The 27,893-nt window shown below is 32.7% G+C and overlaps 1 protein-coding gene across 1 annotated transcript; it reads left to right on the forward strand.

The window, feature by feature from the left end:
* Window positions 1-27,002, forward strand: LOC134699261 (uncharacterized). The gene is made up of 13 exons (XM_063560871.1): window positions 1-282; window positions 3,601-3,853; window positions 4,482-4,963; window positions 6,290-6,388; window positions 9,010-9,072; window positions 9,683-9,763; window positions 10,543-10,646; window positions 12,436-12,519; window positions 13,821-14,125; window positions 15,261-15,436; window positions 16,462-16,634; window positions 20,897-21,116; window positions 25,295-27,002. Exons 2-12 carry the CDS (start codon window positions 3,607-3,609, stop codon window positions 21,102-21,104), a joined length of 2,022 nt encoding a protein of 673 aa, XP_063416941.1. The 5' UTR covers window positions 1-282; window positions 3,601-3,606; the 3' UTR covers window positions 21,105-21,116; window positions 25,295-27,002.
* Window positions 27,003-27,893: the final 891 nt, after the last annotated feature.

Here is a 27,893-nt window from a genome sequence, read left to right on the forward strand (position 1 = left end):
ATGCAATATTTTTTATTCAATTTGTATAACTTGTCATTGTAATGCAATATTTTTCATTCAATTGGTATAATTGTCGTTTTTTTATTTATATGCAATAATTTTTATTTATATGCAATAATTGCATTATGGGAAATTGTTTGACGTCACAAGGTCAAATTTGCAACAACGTTTGTGATTGGTCGATATAGTCGGGCAGCCCCTGCTTGACTCACATGTTGAAGTTGGCACGTTCTCTATGAACTCCCCTGGTTTGATTAGCTGTTGATATCTATATATGAGAAGGTAACGTTTTGTATAACTGTTTGCATTCCCCCTTTCTTTCTCAACACGAATGCATGACCAAGAATTAAAAAAACGCGTCGCCCCACTAACTAAATCTTGCGTTCATGCGAGTCCGGCATTGCAGGCTGATACTGTTAGTGTTACTGTTAGGATTATGTACCCTTGTGTTGATTCAATACTAAACATATGGAAAGTTTATAGAAAATCCATAGTCCAAATAATTATGACGTCTGGCAAGGCTATTTTGATTTTTTTTCTTGGACGCCTTCCTGCGACCAAAATAGCCTTGCCAGACGTCATAATTATTTAGACTAGAACATGGATCCACAGCCTTTTCTTTTTAATCTTGTTCCCTCAAATAAGGCAATTTAATAACTGATAGATATCGGAGTATTGCTCGAAATTTCCTCAAAACAAGTTTATTACTGTAGTTATAATAATGGTTAAAACAAATAAAAAATGAGCTCAAATTAAGTACACCTTTTAGGGTGCACTTGACTGGCTCAGCACCACTCCAGATGTTTGGGAATTTACAGGTTGCTTATATTTTTTTGTAAACAATTAATAAACACAAGGATTTATATAGTAGTCCTACTATATAAATCCTTGATAAACACAAGCACATTTTAGAAAAGCAAGTGAGTAATCTATGTTTGAAATTTTGTGGATTTTCTATAGAAATCTTGGTTTATTTGCCACAAAGTGCTCGCTTTGTTTATAAAAAATCCGCAAACCAGAACTGGAAGTTGACAGCAGGTTCATCAGATGGAAACACTTGTTGGAAACAGTTGGGGTACATCTAATAACCAATGTAAAAAAGTGCCGAAATATGCACCACAATGGCCGTTTATGGAAAAATTGGAATGTGTTCTAGTTCCCATCTCTGAATCCCCGAAGTAGATTTTTTTTCAACGCCCCACTGTGGTTAATAATTACTATATGTCTTTGCATATTTCAAAACATATTTTTCTTCAGGAATTGTTAGCTCTCTAGAACTTTTATTTGTCAGCATATTTTGTTCATATTTATACACGAGCTATATATTATTCATAGCCTCTCATAGGACAATTTTGAATTTCAGCCAGATTCACTTTTATTTCAAGGAGAAATTGCCCTTTATATGATTGAAAATTTGTCGTTTCCAACTTGTTAGCACTGATTAGGATTATACCCCGCTTTAAAAAAGGGGGGGGGTATACTGTTTTAACTCTGTCTGTCCATCCATCAGTCCGTCCCATGAATATTTTTGCATTTTTACTCAGGAACTACAATACAATGATTTCTGAAATTCTGTTTCAGGGTTTATGTAATACAGCTATACCGTTTGATGTGTTTTCAGATTCATCACTCAACAACTTCCTGTTTACCGAATACTTGTATGATTTTACACATGTCTTTGATAGCCAAGTTGAAAATTTTCATCACATTTTTTCAGGAACTACAATACAATGATTTCTGAAATTTGGTTTCAGGGTTTATATAAGTCAGCTATACTGTGTGATGTGTTTTCAGATTCATCACTCAACAACTTCCTGTTTACCGAACACTTGCATATTTTTACACTATTAATATTATCCACTTGCGGCGGGGGTATCATCAGTGAGCAGTAGCTTGTAGTTTCACTTGTTTTATATTTTGAATGGATTAAATTTATATTTACATTAGGAAAATGGGGAAGGGGAGGGGGGAATTAGTCCTTTAATATACAAGTAAATATTCCAAATTGTATGTTGAATGTGTCACCATCTTGTTGGTGTTTTGTTCTCCATCCATTGATTTTCTCTCTTTATGGCACCTCGGTATGGATACTTTTGCTTAAAATGCATAAGCCCAAGAACAGGATTTATGGCTCTTTGTTTGACAGAAAAGTGTCATTTTTAACGCCTGTCTAATACTGGACATTTTATTGTATACCATTGTCTGTAACTTTCAATTGGTGAATTGTTTATAACACATTCTGTTTCAACTTGTCAATATTCTGATTTTGTCAAATAGGGAGAGTATGCAAGAATCTGCTTAATAACACCTCCTTAAAATTTAGATAACTGAGGTTTCTCCCCATATCTTAGAAGAATTTGACTCCTGTTGATGCAAATCGTTGTCTTTAAGTATTTTCAGCTATTTTGTGAGAAGTACACGATTGCAAATGTACATATACTATTTTTTTAGTCTGAGGATTTCAGTCCCTTTTTTAATATATAAGGCACAATGGGTACTTGCTTCCATTTGTGTAATCTGAAGCTGGATATACTATTTTTTTTTTAAATAGGACCATGCAGTAACATATATGCAAGAAGCCAGAGAAAACAGTACAACAATATTTTATTTAGCATGTTCAAAAACAAAATAAATGAGAATTTACGTTTTATTCAAACTGTTAAATTGTGACTAATTTTTGATGAAAATCTATTTGTCCCAGTTATCTGTATACCAAAGTCATGACTGAATTCAGTCATCTTGCACTACAACTTTCATCTTAATTTATTAATTGAATATTCAATTGATAATACATTAAAAATTGGAGATTGCCATCGGGGTCACCCCTACCCCATCATGTTTGAACATATTTTAAATGGTTGAGATCCCCACCCCTAAACCATTTATTCTTGTATGTGACAATAAAACAAATAAAACGAAATATTACATGTAGGGGATGTCTATGGGGAGCACCCCCATCCCCTTATGTTTGTTAAATTGTAAATGGTCAAGATCCCCACCCCTTAACCATATTCTTGCATGGGATAACAATGCAATTCAAATGAAATATAGGTAAAGTCTGTGAGGGTCACCCCCGCCCCCTCATGTTTGATAAATTGTAAACGATCAAGATCTTTGTACCTAGACCATATATATGTTCTTGTATGGGACAATAAAACAAATCAAATGAATATGTGACCATAGGAATTGCAAATTAAGGGAGCTTTGTTTGGGAGACTTCGTAAGTTCGTAACAGCATCTTGTTACAATTACTTCTTGTTATAAATGCCATTATGGGTTTCTTGGGCACTCAGATACATTGTAACACAGGCCCGTGGTTGCTAATTTTTATAAAAATGGACTATTCTTACTTCCCTGTATATCTGGCTGGGAACCCAAGTGCCTGTGAAATATAAATAGAGAGGAGAGGATAGGGATATACATGTATTAGAAAAAATATTCAAAATCAATGCCAATGGAAACCAGTATTATATGCACAAGTGAGTTAAAATAGTCCAGTTGTGTTCCCAAATTTCAAATATTTGGTGGCAATTGTCATGATATTTTAGGTGAACGATTCAGGCTCTGATCAATAATTGGTTTCCATATTTCTGTTTTTAGGTTTATATGATGTCAGGTCATATAAAGGTTTCACATAGTGAACTTTGTTATGATGCTGAGGTCTTATTGCCACTTAAAGAAGATGTTTTGGAGAGGGAGACACTCAAATCACAGTTTCCTTCAGCAGTGGGTTTGAGGTACCATGTAGGAGGGGTGTTGAAAGCTGTTGCAGCTGATACAAGAGGGTTTTCTTCTCCAGATGGAGGTTGGGGAACAAGAAGATATATTGTTGTAACAACAGCAGAATGTGCTGGTATGTACATTCATGGTTGGTAGAAAAATCAATTATTTTTTTGTACAACAGAACTACAGGATGTACAGGTGCTGAGCTCTTTGTATTGATGAAACTCAACAAAAAACCTAATAGCTTGGCAAAGATCAGTTGCCCACTTTTGTTGCAGATTGATGAAAAAAAAGTTCAATGAATTATGTCTCGAACAGGCTCTTTTTAAACCTATATATTTTGAGCAAATTCTCATGAATTTTTTTTGCAATACTATCGAAGGATTTAAAAGTATTAGTTGATTGTTCTTTAGGAACTTTGAAAATAAGATATCTGAGTACTATACGACGACTGTGAGTGATTTTGAGCTTTCTACTGTTTTGGAAAATAAGGGTTGAAACAGATGATAAAAAGGGTGAAAGGATTTTTGATACCTAATTTAAACTTCAGTACTTTTAGTTGAGTACATGACGGCCAAAAAATGTGTTGAAAAATTATGGTATGATACCGTCTTCATCTGTGTCTTTAAGTTGGGATACATGTACCTGAAGTAATATCTTTCCAAATAATTGTTTAGTTTAAAATTTTGTCATGATAATCGCCAACTGCTTTAATTTTATCTTTTTAATTTTACTATGATAATATTTACTTAATATAGGACAAGCAAGAGATATCATTGGCAACAGGCCAAGTACAAGTGGATTGGCTCAGCAGATTACTTCTGTGTTTAAGTCGTCAAAAGCCACTTCACACCCAAGGACACATTTCTCACCAATACAGGGAGCTGCCTCCAGAAAAGACATTAGACAACAAATGAAAAAGAAGAAGAAGTTATTTGAAAAGTCATATAAAGTTGTTTTTATTGGAAATATAAAATTGCCAGGCATTCTGTGTGCAGATATTATCCTAGAAGAAGGATTAATTAACATAAGTTCGGAGGATACAGAGGACACTATTAAAAACAAACTACTTGACATATTTGACAGCACTGACAAAGATCCCACCAAGATCATTTTTTTATCGTGCTCACACAAAAAATTATCCAAACCAAATGTACCATCAACATTCAAATTTGATGGAATAGGGCTGAAGGCTCTGATTGGTCAAGGGAAGCTTTATGTTCTCGTCGAGGGCCCTGAGGTTTGTACATTGTATTTTATCATTCATTGTACAATATTTCCAAAAAAATGGAATTAGAAAAATTCTGGTAGATTCAACGCAAGAAATGAATATTGATATACAAAAAATAGTGTCCTGTGAAAATATGGAACAAGTGAAAAACTACAGACTTTGATTAAGAATATTACATGCAACTTTAATTCAGAATTACTGGAAAATAACATGAACAGTTTAAAGGAAAATAACAAACTCTTTCTTTTATACAAAAATATTAAAGTCAAACAAGACCAAAAATTTTATCTTCATCCAAATTTTTGAAACAAACTAGACATTTATTTACAAAAAGTTAGAATTAGTTACCATAATTTGATCATTGAAGGGCAGATAATCTAAACATACCTCAAAACAATAGAACGTTACGTCGTGTCCAACTTGTAAAACCTTAGATGAAAATCACTTTCTCCTCCACTGTCAAATCAATAATGCTTTACATATAAAACCTTTTAATGCCATGGCAATAGATAATGCTATGTTTCCAAATCTATCTGATACTGAAAAACTAGTAGTCCTACTAAATCCGTCAAATATAAACCAAGTGTCAGAAAAAACAGGTTCCTTTATTATGTTTTTAACAACAGTCTTTTAAGAACTGAGGACAGGGAACTCTTAGTTAGTTTTACTTGTGTATATTTAGATATGTGTGTGTTCCACTCAGTTATTTTATTGTTGTTGTTATTTTTGTTTATGTTAAAAGTATAATGTTACTTATATGACAAATACAGTTTAATATTGTATAACTATACATGAAGGACAACTACACATAAGCATTGATCACAAAGTTAACTGTTACCTGAGAAAGTAAACAGTAAAACACCTACTTATAGTTGTATGACAAAATATGGGCGGCAAAATATTTATTAAAGAATTAATAACATCAAAGAGGGGGGGGGGGCAAGAGGGGGTCCAATAAAAGTTAACAAAAAATACATTCTCACAATAACAGATAACAAAAAAAGTAAAAGTCCTATAACAGCAACAGAAATAGTCAATAACAGATAACAGCATTTTTTTTCTTCAGAATAACAGATAACAAAGATTCAAATTGGCCCATAACAGCATAACAGTTATACCCCTTGCCCCCCCTCATCAAAATGTATTATGAGTCTTGAGGGAGTTGCAATATCCATTTAAAGGAAAGAAATATAATTTAATGTAATGTTCTTATTTTAGGTGCAGATTTTTACAATGTTCGTTAACACACATAAAAAGTTTTCTAATTAGTGACATAGTATATTACTGCAAAAATATTGATAGCTAGTTGTTTTACAAGTATGAATTCATTTTTAGTTTGAAAATGATAAGGACATGATGGATCAAAACAAATTAGATGACACAGACATGACAGACGAGGAACTTCCAGTATTCGGCAAGACACACTCTTTACAGGTAATTATGCAGCATCATAACATTTTAGAGCTCAAAACCATAGAACACAGGATATAACACATGTAGTTTTAATCGACAATAAATCAAACGTTTCTTAGTGGTGGTCGCACTATAGTAATCAGTCTACAGCTGCCACTCAAAACAAAATCATGTCTAGCATGTACCTAAAATTTGTGATTTAGGCTTTTATTATTTTGCATGTGGATAGATCACATGAAGGTCATAAAATCTGCTCTTGCTACATGTAGGATGATGGTCTTTTACCTTCAAGTTAGATTAATGATTTTTGGCTGGATTTTGCGAGTTGAAAAATCAGCTGAATTATAATATGTGAATGTTGGTCGCAGGGAAATACTGTATTTTTAATATTTATCTCAGGAACTAAAAATCGCAGGCTCTTCATATTTGGTATGCAGCTTCTGTATGGGCTCTCACATCAATGAGATGTGATTTCAGAGTGAGGTTTGTAGCTCTTCTTCTTGTTTTAACAAAAACTGGCCCTTTCTGTCTTTGACCCATTTCAATTTTACATGATTCATGCTTTCCTATATGATGTGTTCACTGTTCATATGGAATCATTTTTTTTAAGAATGTCTTTCTGTAATTCTGTTTTGTATGAAAAAATAATTTGTACATTTTATAAATACAGGATAAAAACAATATTTGTACAGTGGCAGAAAATTGTATTCGTACTCGACACACAACAGGTATGAAATGCTTGGTAATCCTATCATACTCACTCTATGTACCTATAGATTAATATTCTTATCCAAGTGCACTTCATGTATATACTGATACATATAATATATTTTTATGTCGCCTGTTTTTTATATAGGGGTCACTTTGACAAAATCCATCTTTCCAAAACCTTTGCCACATGCACCGCAATGTTGTCACACATTTTCATTGCAGCAGACTTTTAATATTTTGGAGAATGCTTTATCTGGAAGTACTATGACGCGTAAAGCATTTTCATGGCTTTGCTTAATTCCTATTTAATACCAAAAACTTTGATATTTAAGGCATGCTGGTCAAATATGTATGCAAAATTTCATTGCAGTTTTCTTACAACTACATGCAGTACAGACATTTGATATTTTGCGTCTCTATGCTTTATCCTTTAGAATTGTTTTTCATTGCACTGTCACTCAACTACATCCTGTTTATCAAAAACTTTGAAATTACACATGGTGGACTGCGGACATAAATAATGTGTGCAATGCTATCAATAAAATGCAGGCGACATACAGGTTCCCTTGAAGACAGTACAGTCTAGTTTGTAATTAACAATTGTGCATGTAACACTAAATAGCAATCTTGTGACACATTCAGATAAATGGACCATCATGATGATGTTAACGTTAAGCTTTTCATGAAATAAATTTTATATCTTTTGCCCCTACAACAATTTTTTTTTATATAGATCGATCGACTCGCTGACGTTCATTCTTTTATAAAACATATTTTCATGACCACACTTTGTTAGCTAAATTCATGCATTTTTAAAAATGATTTTTTAGTTTGTTTATGGTTGTGACATTTACCATATTAACACTTTTCAGAAGAAAAATGACACCTTTGCATTAAAATTATGAGGGGGGATGTCTAGGAAAGGGAAAGAAAAAATATTGAGTATCCATGCAAATTGTCTGAAAATGAGCAAACAACATAGGGCCATGTGAGCTATTGTTGTCACTGAGCGTCCGTCCTTGTCATAAATTTAAATAAAAATCTTCTCCCACTCTGATAATAACTGAACAGATTGGGACCAAACTTGGCAAAAACATTATCAGGGTTTCTATTTAAAATTGTAAGGAAAATTTTGATTCGTCAAAAACATGACTGCCATGGCTAAAAATAGACCATGGCATCCAACACCTGGGTTTTGCATGTATTTACTTAAAAACTGTTACAGATATCAAAATTCTAGTATAAGATTAAATTGATAAGTACATAATAAGATCTACCCATACAGACATTTTAAAGTCAATCTGATATTAACCAGTCCAGGTGGTATGGCCTTTTATTTAATTTTTCTCTTTTGTGCACTTGAAAACTGCAAAATGAAAATTGCAAATTGTTCAGCTCATTAAGATCTACAAAAAAGTTAGCAGGGGCAAAATTGTCAGTTTTATTGTACATGTACATGATGTACATGATGTATCTCACTTTAAATACTTCAAGTTTTGTATTCTTCGCATATTTTTGCTTATGACTCTGGAAAACGGTACATTAGCTAGATCCAAAAAATTGCAAATTGTTCAGTTGATTTAGGGCTACAATGAAATCATCAGGGGCAAAACTGTCAGAATTTCACATGTTTTTGCTTGTATCTTGAAAACCATTACACAGTTTTATAAGCACTAAATTAATGTTGAGCTCATCTACTAGAGCTTTAAAAAGTCCTCACAACAAAAAATGAAAAAATAACAAACAATAGGTCTTAGCAGTGGGGTACAGAACAAAATAAAGGGGTCAATATGCATTTATTTGCTTATTTTTGCATGTAAACTATTGTATCAAAGTCAAAAGCATATGAAAGCTATTTTAATGGTAAACATGATATTCCGAGTTGAATTGCAATTAAATGTACACTTCTTTTTTCATGTGTTAATATGCAGATACCCCAAGCAGACACAAATGCAAGTATGAACAGTGACCAGGAAAATACAGGCTCATCCGCAGTTAGTATTTATGATTTAAGTTTTAGACTTTTTGTTGTTGTTTTTTTGTGATGAAATGAATAAACACTCATGGAAATATACAATATGGTTATTGTTGGGCTCCACAACATATGCTTTATTTAAAAAAAAAAATGGCATTTGCTTCAATGACAGTGTTTATGTTTAATGTAAATCCAATTGCAAACAGCATTCCATGATGTGCTATAAGTTTTAAGTGTACAGTATGAAACTACTTCCCGAACAGCTCTTTGTACATGTTGTATGCAATAAATTGAATTAGTGTTCAGAGAGAGTCATATCTCTTGCACGTAAAAGACACCCTTGTAGATTTCGAAAAAAAGAGCAGGGTAATGCCGCTACAAGCAGCACTAGCACCTGCAAGTGGAAAGGGATTAATATAAGATGAAAAACTTGTTTCCCAATCCAGTATAATTAAATATGTTTAAACTAATAAATTATTATATGCAGTATTCTATGAATTTAGTGCTAAATATTACTTCAATATTTTGAAGTGTATGTTTCTGGTGTGTATTTTTGACACACTCCTGTAGGATAATAATCCTGAAGGAATTTATTGAACTAGGATAATATAGTTTTATGAATATTGTAGAAACCACAAACAGACATCACCAAAACTGTGCAAAGTCAAGATATAGTGGAAGGTGATCCGGAAGATACAGGCACACCGACAGTTAGTATTTACATGTAACTTAGCTATTCCATTAGAATGGATGTGAAAAGGTTTTATTATGAAATGTGTGTCATGCATCTTTTTAACAAACTCATTACATTATAAGTCTTTATCATGACCTCAAATGTTATTGCTTTTTTAAGATCCTAGATTGATTGTCATATGCAAACAGAACTTCAAAATTTTCAGTTTGTTTCATCCTTGTGAGCACTGTGGATTTAATATATTTCAATGGACTTTGATTAAACTAGTTACAGAGTATTCTACATGTTCTAGGAGGCACTATTACAAAATTTGCATTTTACATACAACAAGTACTGAAAATTTGTTATTGCATTAAAAGAAAGGCCCCAAATTTATTTCAATCTCTTGTTCTAAATAGCTCTTTACGCCACAGGTGATCAATTTTGATTTAAATCTACCAGTATCAGTTCTGAACTGAGTTTCTGTAATCTTTAGTAATGGACAATTCAGATATTTCAATGCCTGCCGAAACTATTATTAAAGAAATGTCAAAAAGAAAACAAAAGTGGCTAGGGAGATTTCATTTCAGAAAAATGGCAGTATTAACTGAATCTGTAAATAGTGAGCAGTAGGTCTTAGAAAGTGAAACCTGATTTAGATGACAAGCAGTATACATTTGTTAAAAAATCAAAATGAATTAAAATAACATGCATGTATGATACGTTGAAATGCTATATGTGCTGACCAAGAATACTCTGCAATTGTTTTACAATTTGAAATTGGTTAATTTTAAGACGGATTACCCTGTTTTATAGATAACATTTCATCCATCGTGCTTAGAACGTAGAGAGCGTAGATCTCGATTAAGCTTGCGGTCATCTACTGGTAATGATGCTCTGGCATGTCCTTCAACTTACAGGTATTTTATTTGTAGATAATCTGGACACAATTTCTTGATATAATGAATCACTGTTACCTATATTTTTTACTTGACCAGTCAGGGCTACTTCTTAAACAAGTGATTTCAGGATCACCTTTAAAAGTGATTTCGCTATTGAAAAATGAAAAATGTTTACAAAATTAGAAACAGACTTTTTAAAATCACTGAAATAAGTGATTTGAGATGTAAACATTAAATCACTTATGAAAGTGATTATAACATTTTCTTGATAATTTATCCACAAGCTAGATCTACATTGGGTTTAAAAAACAACTATTCTATTGAAAAAACAACTGAATACATACAAAAATGCTCTTTTGCTAAATTAGTATGTCAGTTTTAACAATTTATTTGGATTATGCTTAAACTGGAATAATCTGTAGATAAGGTCAAAACCTTGAAGTAAATCATTCTAATTATAAAGAAAACAAATCAGGTTACATAAATGTGTTGACTTTTATGTTATTGATAGAGTAGTTAATGAAAATTTGATTACAGAAAAATTCCCAAGGGTTCTTTTAAAAGCTTCAGCACACTAACTTACTGCCCCAGCGCACTGATGAAATTGATATATCAAGATTAAGATATTTGATCTATGTAGACAAATTACAGAAAAAATTGCCATTTTATGGAAAATTAGTGAAATCAGCATTTGAAGATCAAAGAAAACACCAAAATCACTTAAATAAGTGATTACTGAAATTTGAAAATCACTGAAATAAGCGATAATGAAATCACTTGTTTGAGTCATACCCCTGACTGTTGACTGACTTACATTTAAGTTTACTTCAAAGTTCACATCTTTCTTAGTAATACCAATTCACATACAGAATTTTTTTCTTATAAATGCTCACAAATCTACAAATTTTTTGTCATTCACAGCAAGCATTGGAATTTAACTCTTAAAACAACTCTTATACATTCTGCTGATCCCTGATTTGACATGTCAAATAATTTTCAACAAATGGCTGATTGTTTTTAGATAACTTCATTCGTAAATAGCTCGCCATCCAGTGTTAGTCATTTGTAAAGCATTGTTAACTTAATGTAACAACACAAACACTATTCTTAAAGAATGGTGAAAAGTCTTTTGTGTGTAATTGAATACGATTGCTTTATGAATCAATTACAAATGATTGAGTATAGTTTATAATTGGTTGGCCACAAGTTTAGGAATAAATTTAAATACTTTCTTGATGTATATGAATATACATTTCCGATTGTTTTGGGATATATTCGAGTACTTTGCAAATGTATTTGATATTGATTTAAGATTTAGGTTTGATTGATTGGTTAAGGTTTAATGCCCTATCAGCAGCTTGTGAAAGTTTTATGAATCTGGTAAAGTTTTGAGATTCGTAAGCAATCGTAAGAAAAATTTGTGTATGTGAAGTGTTATAACTATACATGGTAGATTCATCTAACCTTGTATTTGCATGCATCCTAGATAGTAGATTATCATCTAGGCAAAGTCATGTGTTTCGCAGTTGAACACTCAGACAATATTAAGAACAAGACAAACTAAGTGATAGTTGATTATTTATATTTTTGTCAAAGATTTGATACAAAAATCCAGCATACTTTATATGTATTTTTTCAATTGAATATCCGTATTGGTGACAAGTACCTAACCTGGAGGTTTCAACGTAAGTTGTGTCATAAATGTCTAACTTCATATAAACATTACAGACATAAAAAATAGCATTGAGTAAAAAGGAAAACAGAATGAATAATAGGTTAATCAAACCAAGATTTATTTATTACTTAGGTCATATGTCCAGCTGTTTGAAACTGAAATAGTAACAGTTGATGACTCCGATGATGAAGGTGACAAAACCATACCAATGGATGGGTACGTATTTGAAGATTTCATGTTTATTTATGTATACTTAAATTGCACTAAAATTGGGATTGATTTTGGGAGTTTTGGTCCCAACAGTTTAGGAATTGGGGGCTAAAAAGGGCCCAAATAAGCATATTTTTTTATTTTCGCACTATAATTTAAGTTTAAGTAAATAGAAATCTATGAAATTTTGATACAAGGTTTATGACCACAAAAGAAAGGTTGGGATGAGTTTGGGAGTTTTGGTCCCAACAGTTTAGGAATTAGGGGCCAAAAAGGGGCCCAAATAAGCATTTATCTTGGTTTTCGCACAATAACTTTAGTATAAGTAAATAGAAATCTATGAAATTTAAACACAAGGTTTATGACCACAAAAGGAAGGTTGGGATTGACTTTGGGAGTTTTGGTCCCAACAGTTTAGGAATAAAGGGCCCAAAGGGTCCAAAATTAAACTTTGTTTGATTTCATCAAAAATTAAATAATTGGTGTTCTTTGATATGCCTAATCTAACTGTGTATGTAGATTCTTAATTTTTGGTCCTGTTTTCAAATTGGTCTACATTAAGGTCCAACGGGTCCAAAATTAAACTAAGTTTGATTTTAACAAAAAATGAATCCTTGGGGTTATTTGATATATGCTGAATCTAAAAATGTACTTAGATTTTCTATTATGGGCCCAGTTTTCAAGTTGGTTCAAATTGTGGTCCAAAATTTAACTTTGTTTGATATCAACAAAAATTGAATCCCTGGGGTTCTTTGATATGCTGAACCTAAACATGTATTAAATTTTTGATTTTAGGCCAAATTTTCAAGTTGGTCCAAATTGGGGTCCAAAATTAATCTTTGTTTGATTTCAACAAAAACTGTATATATGGGGTTCTTTGATATATGCTTAATCTAACCATGTATTTAGATTTTTGATGTTTGGGCCCGGTTATCAAACTGGTCCACATTGAGGTCTAAAGGGTCCAAAATTGAACTTTATTTGATTTCGTGAAAAATTGAATTCTTGGGGTCCTTTGATATGCTGAATCTAACCATGTATTTTGATTTTGGATATTGGACCATAATAGGTAATGTCCAATTTAAAGTTTTTAAGTTTAAGTTCTTAGACCACATTCATTATGTGTCAGAAACCTCTGTTGTGTCAACTATTTAATCAGAATCCAAATTCAGAGCTGTATCAAGCTTGAATGTTGTGTCCATACTTGCCCCAATGTTCAGGGTTCGAACTGTGCAGTCGTATAAAGCTGCGCCCTGCGGAGCATCTGGTTATCCCTTTCATTGGTGATACTTTTTTGTTCATTTTAGTGATATCAGTTTGCCAGAGTTATTAATAAAGTTACAGTCACAGGTTGACCTGGAGAAGATAACGAAATTCAATATCAACAGAAACCTTGTTTTAGATGGTGCTCGGAGAGCCATCAAAAGGAAATCCTTCTGTGCTAAAAGCAAGATAAGTGTGAAGTTTACGGACGATGTAGGAATCGCAGAAGGTGCCGTAGATGAAGGTGGACCAAAAAGAGAGTTCTTGAGAATGCTGATGAAAAAGATCCAATACCTGCACATTTTTGAAGGTCCTGAAAACAGAAGAATTTTGGCCTATAGTACATCAGGTGAATTTATATTGTCTCATCTTGGTGAAAGATTAAAAAAGGAATTTCATGTATTCTCTATACAGTTACATTTTTATGTCTCCCACTTTATAGGGATGGAGAGGTATTTTGTCATGTTTAATTATCAGTCATCTGGGTGAAGGTTTGCAATTGTTTCTCCATAGGCCGTAATGGTAACGTTTTCTTCTGTTGCTCAGTCCATATCGTTAACTTGGATATATATGATGGCTCGTTTTGAAGCTGAGAATTTCTTATTTGTGGTTAAATTTTCAGGGTACGAAGTGAGATTACTTTTTCTGTAAATTAGCAAACCCAGAGTATTCTTTTGTGATGCGGCTCCTTGTGGTCAAAAATCCCTGTTTTAACACAATAAGTTCTTTGAACTTTTAATAGCTCCATAGTTTTTACACATTTATTCTATGTCCCTCTACTTTCCTTATCACCACAAATGGTTAAGCTCAATCATTTGTAAAAAATAGAAACATGTCCAATATCAATACACAGAGATTTCTTGTACACATTACTTGGGGTTCCTCATCTAGAGCTGGTGCATTAGGGATCTTGACCCATCTCTCACAATAACCCTCACACCATTTACAATAGGGGACACTTTGGGGATCTAGACACTTGTTACGGTTTTAAAGGGAAGGACCATTTTTATGCCTCATTTATGGGCATTATGTTTTCTGGTCTGTTCGTTCATTTGTTCTTCCGTCTGTCTGTCCGGCTTCAGGTTAAAGTTTTTGGTTGAGTTAGTTTTTGATGAAGTTGAGGAAACTTAGTATACTTGTACCTTATGATATTATCTTTCAAATGTTAATGCCAAATAAGAGTTTTTACCCCATTTTCACGGTCCACTAGACAGAAAATTATAATGCAGATGGTGCATCCATGTATTAGGGACACATTCTTGTTTCCCTCATTTTGGTTCTGATTTCTGGAAGGTCTGTGAAACACAAAACAAACATGATATATATTATATCACTGAATCAGGGATTGATAATATATAGTTATGAATAGTAAAATTTATTCTTTGACATCTATCATGTCTATTAAGGCCTCTAAATGTTAAATTTAATATATCTTAAATCTTTTATCACATTTTAGCAAAATATTTAGTTTTGTTTTATTGTAGCCCTAGAAGACAATCTGTACAGAGATGTTGGATTATTCTTTTCCCTATCCATTGTACACGGAGGACCATCACCAAAATTCCTTTCTCCAGTTATGTACAATGCGTTGGTAGGACAAGCTGGAGAAAGGAATATTGAAGATATAGCAGATGGTGACTTGAGAGGAGAAGTTCAAAAGGTAGTATTTAGAAAGTATTGGATTGATAATAAGAATTGTTATAGAAAATAGGGGTAGAATGCAGTTTTTGGCTTATAACTCAAAAACCAAAGCATTTAGAGCAAATCTGACGAGATTAAATTGTTTATTAGGTTAAGATCTATCTCCCTGAAATTTTCAGATGGATCGGACAACCGGTTGTTGGGTTGCTGCCCCTGAATTGGTCATTTAAGGAAATTTTGCCGTTTTTTGTTATAATCTTGAATATTATTATAGATAGAGATAAACTGTAAACAGCAATAATGTACAGCTAAGTAAGACCTCGAAGGCTAGAAATAAGGCAACATTTGACCAACATGGTCAATTGACCCCATAAGGACTTACTGTCCTTTATAGTCAATTTTTAACAATTTTCATAAAATTTGTAAATTTTTAATAACATTTTCCACTGAAACTACTTGGGCCAAGTTCATTATAGATAGAGATAATTGTAAGCAGCAAGAATGTTCAGTAAAGTAAGATGTACAAACACATCACCATCACCAAAATGCAATTTTGCCATGAATTCATCTGCTTCCTTTGTTTAATATTCACATAGACCAAGGTGAGCGACACAGGCTCATTAGAGCCTCTAGTTTTGTTAATTAGCTTGAATATATTGATTTGATTATTGGTTACAGATCAAGATCAAATGTTGTTCTGGTTTGATGAGATGTTGAGCACAGTTATGGTCGTTGGATAGTTTAAACTTTTTTATTCTTCAAGCTTGAAGAATTTGACTTGATGCTTGTTATATACTTTACACTGTTACAAGTTATAGATCATGATCGCATATTGTTCCAATAAAATGAATTTTCAACTGACTGTATAATGTCATGCAATACTCACAGAATGCCTGTTTTAACCCAATTTAAACAAATTAGCAGATAATTCTATTTTCTAAATATATATATATGTAGTTCTTGCTGGCTATATACCTATGTGCTAAATGTCACCTGACACTTAGATTGTTGATAGAGTTTTAATAACCTGTTTTTCTTTTTTAGTTAAAAGATGCATCAAGTTTGCAAGACTTGAACAAACAAATGAATGCAATGTCAACCCTGTTGATAACAGCGGGATGTTTCAGGCCTATATTGAACATGCAACAAAAAGATAAATTAATCATGGATATTGTCAGATTTTTGGTCCTGGAAAGAACCAGTACTCCTCTTCACCAGTGAGTAATATTTTATTTTTGATTGGAAAACTGGGGCCCTTTATAGGTTATTGTTCCGTGTTGAAGGGTGTACATTGACCTCTAACGGTTTACTTTTTTAAATTGTTATTTGGATGAAGAGTTATCAGTTGGTTATGTCATTGGCACTCATACATCATCTTCCTAAGTATTGTATGGTATTAGAGAGACAGGACTGACACTTCCATTCAACAGAAAATGAAATACTCTGGACTGAGTGGGTAAATTATAGATTAATATCTCCTTAAAGGAAAATGTCATCAATACATGCAATGACATGAAAAGTGGAGGGTATTAAGTATAAACTCTTTTTAAAAGTCATCAATGAGAAGTTTTTCACATGCAATCATTTCTGTTGAACTTGAATGTATTACAAAGCATCCTTAACCTGATAACCTGTTTCATCTAAAAGACCCTGCTGAAAATGGAAATGGTGACCTGAAGATGTTTGTAAACTATATAGCTATTATGAAACTTTTAACTTAGGTTTTTTCAACAACATTAAAGTCTTGTTGCAGGATATAATGTGTAATTCTTTTGTGAACAGTTAATATAGATGTCTCTCTTTCAAAGAATGAAGACATATTATTTAAGTGTGAATTCCTCATACAAAATTTTATCCATGTCATGACTTTTTATGCCCCATGTTTTCTGGTCTGTGCATTTGTTCATTCGTTCGTTTGTGCATCCGTCCGTTTGTCCCACTTCAGGTTAAAGTTTTGGTTAAAGTTTTTGGTCGAGGTAGTTTTTGATGAAGTTGAAGTCCTTATGATATGATCTTTCTAATTTTAATGCAAAATTAGCAATTATCCCCCATTTTAACGGTACACTGAACATAGAAAATGATAGTGCGGATGGGGCATCCGTGTACTGGGGACACATTCTTGTTTCTCTTTTGAAGTAGATATCTATAATTTGGTACATGGGTGCATCATGTCGAGGACATGTGTTGCTAACTAGAGTCAGTAACGAATCACAGTAACCTTTGACCTCGAAGTCAAATACATTCAAAAATTTGTCTAGGCTATAGGCTTTTGGTATTTTGTATGTGAGTATATATCACCTAATTTAAAAAAATTAGTGACCTTGACCTTTGACTTTAAAGGGAAACTTCGCAAAAAAATCAAAAATTCATATTATGTCCATTCTGTATAAAAATGCTCAAATTTATAAATATTAAAGTTTTATTCCGCTAGATAAGAGATCACCATCGATTTTAAATTTAGAGTATCAGTTCTTTGCGTCCCTCCATTTTGTTATCTTGTCCAAATAAAATCACGATATGTCTATAAACCATAAAGAAACAGAACTACAGTAACCGATGTTGTCGTAATTACGTGTCGATATCTTGTCAATCGTACGGTTGTTTTATCTGACTAACTAACTTGATTCGGAAATGTTCTTATATTTTTAATAACCATATAGTCTGTTATTTTTAAACTGTTAATATTGGAATTGTTAAAAAGTCAAAGTTCAAATCATAAATAAGAGTTCCGTGAAAATTGTTTTCGAAAATCTAATTCGTTCATAATTCTTTAAAGTAATATACTTTATTCAAATAAATTAGGATCTTCGCTCCACTGATCACCCGCATGGCTTAAGGTATTACTCCCAAAGGTATTGTGAGGGGTGTAAGGTGACACGACCAGGTATTCAAGCGATTTCCTGTCGGGCCTGCAAGTTCATGCATCGTTTCACTTCTGTAGGTATTGATCAGTGTACACGGCCGATAACTTATAACTTTCCATTTTGAACTATCAGGTGCATGTATAATATACATCTCTGTCTTGCGTGTCCGAAAGTGATATAATGTACTAGTCATTACTTAACTCATACGCTTGTTTATAAATAAAATTTCTGGTGTAAAGAATATTATTTATAAAAAAAAAAAAAAAATGATACCAAAAAAAAAAAAAAAAAAATTGAAGATATACAAATATACGTATTTTTTCCAAGGGTTAATTTGGGGGAAATCAGAGACATATAATTGTATTATATGTCTCTGGGACAATGTAATATTTACTCGTTGTCAATAGTAAAGGACATAGTTGGATCATTCCAGAAATGTTGATTAAAAAAATGTGCGCACTTGTCGACGATTCGTTTATACGCCCGGATAGAAAGTTTCGGAACTACAGCGCAATTTAAAATATATACATGTATACATTGAACATAAGAAAGAAACATACATTTTGTGCAAATTGGGGTAAAAGTTTTGTAAATAGACTAGTCCACGTATACCAACAGTATGTAATCATCCAATTCGATAGACTATTGTATACCAAAAGAAGAAGAAGAAGAAGAGGACCAATTTGATTTAAATACAGGTCGATCTATAACTTGCTTTGGTTCATCGAAGTTATGAACATAGTAAAATCACAGATTTATATATCAATTAGATTGCTCTCGAATAAAGAAAGAAATTCGTCATCACCACAACTGTTCCGACATATGCAACTGGACGTACACTAATAATTCCCGAGGGATGTGAATATTTTCTAGGAAAGCTATTGAGTATTAAAGTTTCAAATCATTTTCGGGATTTATTTTCTTTCTTGATATTCAATGACAGCAAATTTAAAGAATAAACTGCTTGTCAGATATTTGTCCGCTTTAGGGGTATTCTTGCCAGTTGAACAGACTTATAATTGCATTCAAAAATAGGGAAAGATGACATTAAATTCGTTGTCTTTTGTTTTTAAACATCTTTGGTCAAATAGTTATTGAGTATTATACGTTGTGAGACGAAGACTACTTTAATAAGGACGTCCCCGATTATGATTAAATTTGGTTGACGTTTTTTACACTTGATAAAGAATATCTATTCGTAATTTTTCGATTCCATTCCAAGAAGACCTCAAATTTGCTGTCAAAGTTTTAAGACTTCTCAAGTACAAAAGTATTTTTTCTTTATTCGTTCATATTATATTCCGCTTCGGTAGAGTTATCTTCAGTGAGTTCCAGTTATTAATTTGTACGTGGCTTATAAAAAGTCTAAATCTAAGTGTTCTCATTCATTTATTTGCCTAATAAAGACAAATAAAAATACTTTGGTAAAGCTATTTATAATTTCTAAGTTCTCCTTTTTATTAGACATCAATCAAGGACAAAAGGTGTAAATCATTTCAATCGGACATATGAATTAAGTTTCCCGTCTTTAACCAAAAATTGTGTATTTCTTAGTAAATTAACTTATTTGAATTCAAATAAATAATAGCACCAAACATAATTAAATAATTCCACGGCGATCAATTTTTATTTGTCACCAACTTGAATATATATTTTAAATATGTGTATTGGATGCTCCCCTTGTTTTAAAATTCACTGATCCGAATAGACAGTCACACCTGGCAAGGTGTGCCCGAGAGGCGTGGTTAAATACCGAAGTGCAAATAACAATTTACCTTTCAACAAGCCATCTACGAGTTTTGCTACAGAACCGTGAATACACACATCGTATCAACCAAGTCATAGCAGAGATAGTAAAAGGTCAATAAGAGTACACCAACATATTGTCTTTACAGATTATTGTACTTTACTTTGTTCACCTTATCAGTCCGAAAATACATTAATTAAAAATCAATTTATAACTTTTTGTGTTATTCGAATATATACGTTTAACATAGAAAATTTATCTCATGAATATGTACAAATGAACGTATGTGCGTTTTATCTTCTTATTATCGGATGGTTATTAGATAAAGCATAAGTCATCGGCGCGCTTACGATTACGTTAAAATATGATTAAAAACCAAGACTTTTAATGATTGTTTTTTAAATCCCGGCATGCAAAAACCAGGAGAAAACGTCACGACCTACAGGAAGTAGTTAATATTTTTTCATTAAATATTGAATTTCTCCTTTATTACTGCACATATAGCGATAAAACTTTGTGAATATATATATTATGTCATAATGAACATATTTAAACCATAAGTAAAAAATCGTGAATTTTCCCTTTAAGGTCAAATAATTAAATGAAGTCTATTTATGTCCCCAACATCTTCAAGTGCAACACAAAAGGGATATATGCATTTTCTTCCACCAAACAAATAGTGAGATGAGGTGAATTGTCTGTCGTGTCTTTCACTTATCATTCTCAAGATTGCCATTTAAAGATTATCACAAATATTATTCTTCTAATAGGTTCTATTTTTGTTTAATTCAGCTGAATACAATGCATATCTTAAATATGTTTACATGGTTGATATGTTGGTGTTTAATAAACTGGTATACAATTACAGGTTGCGTGATGGGTTACAGACACTTGATGTATTAACGTACATTCAAGAGCATTATAAAGCATTTAAGGATTTGTTTGTCTGTCAAGGAAATGAAAAATTGACCGCTGAAATGATGGAGGTGGTGTTTATGGATATCAAAATGTCAGTCCAGGCAGCAACAGAAGACGGGACGAGGAGAACATTGTTGGATATTGGAGAGATTTTTTAATTGACTTGCAAGGTACTTGTAAAATATATGCCTCACATCTTCTTTTTATTATATAAACATAAAATTTGATTCAACACCACCACTTCTGGAAGCACATATTCTGATCTGGAATTTTAATTTTTCTATATGAAGGCTTAATTTAAAACATAAGAATGCTCTTGATCTTTAATACATGTATATTTTAATTCTTAACCAAAATTAGAGTTTCCTGCATTGCAATATTGTAAGGGACAGTCATTAGAAAGAAACTTATGAAACCAAGCATTATCAGAAACAGAAGAAAGTAAATATTGTTTGTTTGGATATATAGGGTAAAACTACCCAAAAGGACTGAATAGCATTCTTATATTTTCTATACATGTATGCCCTTTTACAAGACTTATGGTATAACGTTTACCGTCCGTCTTCAACATTTCCGACATTATCTCAAATACGCTTTAACCACTATGCATAAAACTGTATTGAATTGTTATATCTTTTGATTTGAGCTCCCTTTTGTTTTTTTACAAATTTCAAATTTACGTTTTCCAAGTATTGGGAGTTTTACTAAAGGGGTGATTTTCCAGTTTTTGGACAAGAACTTGAAAAAAAAATCACCAACTTACTAGAAACTGTTTAATTCTATTCACATGTGCTCCCTTTTGATTTTTATACGACTGCAAAAAATTTGCGTTCGTATATTGCTATCACGTCTTCGTCGTCGTTGTCGTCGTCCGTAGACAGATTGGTTTCCGGACAATAACTTCAGTTTAAGTGAATGGATCTCTGTGAAACTTAACCAAAAGGTTCAATACCACAAAAGGAAGGTTGGGATTGTTTTTGGGGGTAATGATCCCAACCGTTCAGGAATTATGGGCCAAAAACAAGCATTTTTCTAGTTTCCGGACAATAACTTGTGAATAAATTTTTGATTGCTCTGAAATTGTACCACAAGGTTCAATACCACAAGTAGAAGGTTGGGATTGATTTTGGGGGTATTTGCCAAAACCGTTTAGGAATGAAGGGCCAAAAAGGGGCCCAAATCAAGTATTTTTCTAGTTTTCAGACTAACTTGTGTTAAAGTTTATGGATATCTCTGAAATTGTACCACATTTTACAAAAATAAAATTTCTTAACATTTTTTTTTTGTGGGGGGGGGGGGGGGGGTAAAAAAAAAATATTTGGGAGGGGGGGGGATTTTTTTTTCTTCAAGATTAACGAAATTACCCTTTTTTTGGAAAAAAAATTTGGGGGGGGGGGGTGGGCAATTTTTTTTTTTTAATTTTAGGATTTCTCACAATTTATTTTGCTTTTTTTTTGTCTATAGTCTAAACACAGGTATTGCACAACAGCAGTGTATTGCGCAACAGCAAATTGTATTGCGCAACAGCATGAAATCTTCAATTGAAAATAAATTCAAATCATTTAACCAATTTTAAGTTCTTTGACTACATTTATTCTGTGACAGAAAACTATTATGTGTCAAATATTTAATTAAAATCCAAATTCAGCCTCTATCTCACAATGCATGTTAATATACCGAAGGCAACCAAGTTGCGAAGGAAATGATGTTTTTGACTTGTCCACAGTCAATCCCAACTTTTTTTCAAAAATTTGCAGATAAAAGTATACCATTCTTTCTGCTCTGCTGATTTGACTGAAATTATGTGCCTTCAACTTTGAAACTTCACCAATTTCACAGTCCATTGAACATGGAAAATGATAATGCGAGTAGGGCATCCCTGTACTTAGGACACATTCTTGTCATTGTTTTTATCTTTAAAAAAATTAGGGACCAGTGATATAATAAACCATGTAAAGACAGACTTTGTTTTTTTAAAGCAATTGCCAGGCAAGTTGCTTTATTCTTATGGGACATAGCCATTTTGACCTACATTACATAGTATAATCCCGTATAATCAAGCCTATCAAGATCAAGATCAAGCCAAATTTTAAACAGATTTTTCATTAAATATTCTGACAAAATCCTACTTGTCTTCTTCTTACATACATAAAGACAAACATAGACAAACAACCGTTGTTTTGTGAAGTTACAAAATATTTTCATGAAGATGCATTTTAACATTTAAGTTGCCATTTGTTTTCTCTAATTATTTTGAAAGTCCGCATGGAAAAAGTGCGTTTTTTACCCCTGATATTTCGTTCTCATTATGTTTCATATAAATTTTAAATCATTTTTGTTGTTGAGTTAATATTGATTATTTCAATGAATTATTCCTTATACGATTTTATTTTGATTGTTTCGTGTTTTTATTTGCATGTAGTAAATTTTCTCTTTTTCATTCATAAAACTATGGTTCATTCATAAAATTGTTTTAAATTATTACGCACGTTATAGTAAAGAAACCGATGGTTATTCACTGTTAAAGAAGCACCATGTTCCCGTTTTGATTACATTGACACTGAATTTACTAACCTAATTGTTCAATTTCATCTTAGGGGTCGTTAAAATAGCCCCAAAACACGATTTTGTTCAAATCAACTCCCACGAAAATATAAATAGATTAACACGGTCTCACTAATTAGAGACAAGAAGCGTCAACAAGCGACTAGGAAGGGCAAATAAGCAACAATGAAATGAAATTGGCGACAAGAAAATGGAAATAAGTTACAAGATTGCAAACATATTTTCAACTCGATTGACCCTTGATTTGATTTCTTGTTGCTTATTTTCCCCTTTGGTATCGCTAATTTAATTTCCTTGTCGCCATTTTTTTAATTTCAAAAATCGCCTTTTTAGTCGCTTGTTGACGCTTTTTGTTTCTAATTAGTGAGACCGCTTTCATCATAGATCTGTGAATCACCGATTTGCCGAGATTTTGAAATGAATCCTCTGTTTGCACGTCGGAAATATATCAAACCCTGATTTTGGTGGACGAATTTCAAGTTGCAGGATGTCCCTTGCGTCTCATTTGATTGGAATTCGTGGTGAAATTACGACTTTTGAGGAAAAACGATTTCGTCAATTATGAGGGTCTTGATGGGGGGGGGGGGGGGGGGTGGGGGGGGGGGGGGTGGTCTGTTATTCTGTAAACATTTAATTTTTACCCTTTTTTTCTCTAATCTTCAAAAAATTAGTCTATTCTTCAAAAGTGATATTTTTACGCATTATTCTCTAATTTTTTCCCCAGTTTTCTTTGATAGAAGTATCGGAAACCAGTTCACATTGACTGAATCCTATAGTCTGTTATCACGAAACCAAAAAAAGTTTACAGAGTTTGTTTTCACTTTTATATTTTTACAAATTTCTTTAAATTTTAAGAAGGGAAAATTCTGTAAACACTTAACTTTTAGCGTTTTCTTTTATTAATTATTCAATATTCATTATATTTTTAGACCACACATTTCTCTAATCTTCATTTTTTTGCCCGTTATTCTCTAATCTTCATTTTTTAAGGGCATTATTCTATAATCATTTAACCCCATCCAAACCCTCAATTATGCCTTTGCAAAACTTAGCCGACAACGGAATGTGAAATGTAGTTGACACAGACAGTTGGAGCTTAATGTGTTTTTTTTCTATGCATAAAAGAACATTGCAATTTCTTCACGAGAAAGGAGAAGTTGCGATCGGGGCACGTTCAAAACTCTGTCACAGTAACTTTGACGCACGGTCCGAAGTCGTACGTGGACGTAAACAATTAGCTAAACATAGGCGGATCCAGGGAGGGACCCTGGGGGTCCGGCCCCCCTTTCGTGGGAAACATTTGGTTGATTATATAGGGAATCACTGAAGCATGACTGGAGCTCCCCCCTTTATGAAAAATTCTGGATCCGCCACTGCAAAAACAAGGAAACTGTCAATAAGATGTTTAAAAAAATGTTAACTACTACTAGTATACAGCAATTGCTTTTACAGCCTTTAAGGCTTTGATTTCATATTGGGACCTCATTGAGATGTGAAGCATAAAAAATATTGTTCATGTAGTAATATGAAAGTTTATTGAGTGAGGTTGTTTAGCTTTTATAGCCAACTAAAGTTCAACTTTGTTACATAACATTTAATGAATCAGTTATCCTCTTTGATTTTTGTATAATTATGACTATATGGACATTCCCTGTGATCAATCTACTACCAGCTTGGCTGTTGGTTTTGGTCGATCAATTACTTACCTGGTTTGTATAAACATGAGTAAACCTCAACTGAAGTCAACATTTTGTATAAAGTTTTAATATTTGTCTTATTTCAGAAGATGAGGATGGTGAAATTACCTTAGGTGATGTTTTATCATTTGCAACTGGAGCAGACTGTGTACCTCCATTAGGATTTGATCCATCACCATCTATTACTTTTCTTCATGACTCAGGATTGTTTCCAAAAGCAAACACATGCTCAATGGAGTTGAAGCTTCCAGTTTCAGAAGATTTTAATACATTCAAAAAAAACATGACTTTTGGAATTGCAAACTCACCAGGCTTTGGACTGGCATAAACCATTCATGGGAGTCTTTAATTTTAATACTCTTCCATACTTCATCTTCATTTTTTGTCTTGCCTGGTACAAAGGTTGTTACAAATACAAATTTGAATATTTCTGTATAAATATATTGATTATATAAATTCTTATACAAATGGTATCATGTTGTCGTTGTCCATAGACATTTGGTTTTCACACAATAACTTAAGTATAAGTAAATAAAAGTCTATGAAATTTAAACACATGTTTTTTTTACCACAAAAGGAAGGTTGGGATTGATATTTGGAGTTTGGTCCTAACAGTTTAGGAGGAAGAGGCCAAAAGGGTAAAATGTTAACTCTTTTTTTTTTTTTTTATTGATTTCATCAAAAATTGAATTATTTGGGTTCTTTGATATGTCTATTCTAATCGTGTATTTGGATTCTTAATTTTTGGTCCTGTTTTCAAATTGGTCTACATTAAGATCCAAAGGGTCCAAAATTAAACTTAGTTGATTTTAACAAAAAAATAATTCTTGGGGTTGTTTGATATGCTGAATCTGAAAATGTATGAATTTTTATTATGGGCCCAGTTTTCAAGTTGGTCCAAATAGGGGTTCAAATTAAACTTTTGTTTGATTTCAACCAAAATTGAATATAAGGGGTTCGTTCTTTGACATGCTCAATCTAACCATGTATTTAGATTTTTGATATTTGGTCCCCATTATCAAATTGGTCCACATTATGGTCTAAAGGGTCCAAAATTGGAACTTTATTTGATTTCATCAAAAATTGAGTTCTTGTGGTTCTTTGATACGCTGAATCTAACCATGTATTTAAATTTTGGAAAATGGACCATAAAAAGTGAATGTCCAATTTAAAACTTTTCAGCTTTTAGACCCCATTCATTCTGTGTCAGAAACCTATGCAGTGTCAACTTTTTAATCACAATCCAAATTCAGAGCTGTATGAAACTCGAATGTTGTGTCCATATTTGCTCCCCATTTTCAGGGTTCCACTTCTGCGGTCGTGTCAAGCTGTGCCCTGCCAAACATTTTATTATGTTATAGTTTTGAACAAGTTCCAAAAAGAAACTTGGGTGCTTTATATGTTAAATTGTTGTTTGACTCAAACTGCACAGACATCTGAGGGCTTTTCCAGAAAATACTATGTCCCCCCCAGGGAAGGCAATTTTTTAAAATATTATGTGGGTGGTTGTATTTGAAATACCAAAATGCAAAGGGAGTGCTGTTCTAATTAAATTTTATTTCTGTGGGTGGTGGGGGTAAAAAAAAAGTGCCGTCCCTGGGGGGGACATAGTATTTTCTGGAACAGCCCTGAGTTTGATTATTTTGTAAAACATGTATAACAGTTAGGGAAACTGATGAGTTGTTGAAAATAAAATATTTAGATCTAATGTTATCATAATACTATGAACTTTTGTTTTGCAATTTATGGAGAACATAACTGTCAGGTTTATTTTCATTAAAATGTTTTATTAAAGTATGTGTTATGTGTATATATAGGTCCAAGTGCAAAAACCCACATTCTTACATGTATGTTTTTGGAAATTTATAATAAATTTTGAAGATTTTCATAAACACTTTTTAGCTCACCTAAGTAAAAGTCCAATTGCCATCAAGTTATGACCATCATTTGTCATAAAGTTTTCACATTTTCATTCTCTGAAACCTCTTGACAGATTTTAAGTAAAAATCGCATGAATGGTCAGTGCAAGGTCCTTAACAAATGACCCTACTTTGTTCTAGTCCAATGAAAAACATGTCCGCTAGAGCAAATCTTAGATTCTGTTTGGCCAATTTTCAAAGATTGTCTCTGAAACTACTAGACAAAATGGTTTGAAACTTTACATAAATCCTTATTTTGTTCTGGTCTGACGAAAAATGGCCACAGCCAGGGTTCAAAGTTTACATAGAAACCCTACGGGAAATCATATTTTTCCAATTTCTCAAGTACAAAGTAGCTGATATATGAACAAATTAAACCATACATATATTTGAATATTATAAAGCTCTTAAGATAGACCAAAAAAGGATTGCCAAAAGGGCTACACATGCAGGGTCATTGTGAGCCTCCGATTTTCAAAAATCTTGAAACTTAAGAGTCATGATCTATGACATGTCCTGAACAAATGGTCTTCGTTTTTCTCTGGTACGGAAGTACTGTAAAGGTGAAAATGTACAACTGGCAAGTGTCATCTGTCCTTTTTTTTTTTTTTTTTTTTTTGGTGTTTTTACGCCTTTTTTAAGCACCCCTTTTGGACTATTTCGTGGCGGTCAGTTTTTATTGGTGGAGGAAGCCGGAGTGCCTGGAGAAAACCACCGACCTTCGATAGGAAAACTGACAATCTGATCTTGACCTTATTTTCATGGT

The sequence above is a fragment of the Mytilus trossulus genome, unplaced genomic scaffold (genome assembly GCF_036588685.1).
Source record: "Mytilus trossulus isolate FHL-02 unplaced genomic scaffold, PNRI_Mtr1.1.1.hap1 h1tg000050l__unscaffolded, whole genome shotgun sequence".
NCBI classification, from domain to species: Eukaryota; Metazoa; Mollusca; class Bivalvia; order Mytilida; family Mytilidae; genus Mytilus; species Mytilus trossulus.

What these genes read in the sequence shown, in the direction of transcription:
- LOC134699261 (XM_063560871.1), top strand. Translation starts at nt 3,607, where the DNA reads ATGATGTCAGGTCATATAAAGGTTTCACATAGTGAACTTTGTTATGAT. An exon ending in AAGATACAGGCACACCGACA is followed by an intron (nt 9,764 to 10,542) that starts GTTAGTATTTAC and finishes CCTGTTTTATAG; the next exon opens with ATAACATTTCATCCATCGTG. An exon ending in TTTGGCCTATAGTACATCAG is followed by an intron (nt 14,126 to 15,260) that starts GTGAATTTATAT and finishes GTTTTATTGTAG; the next exon opens with CCCTAGAAGACAATCTGTAC.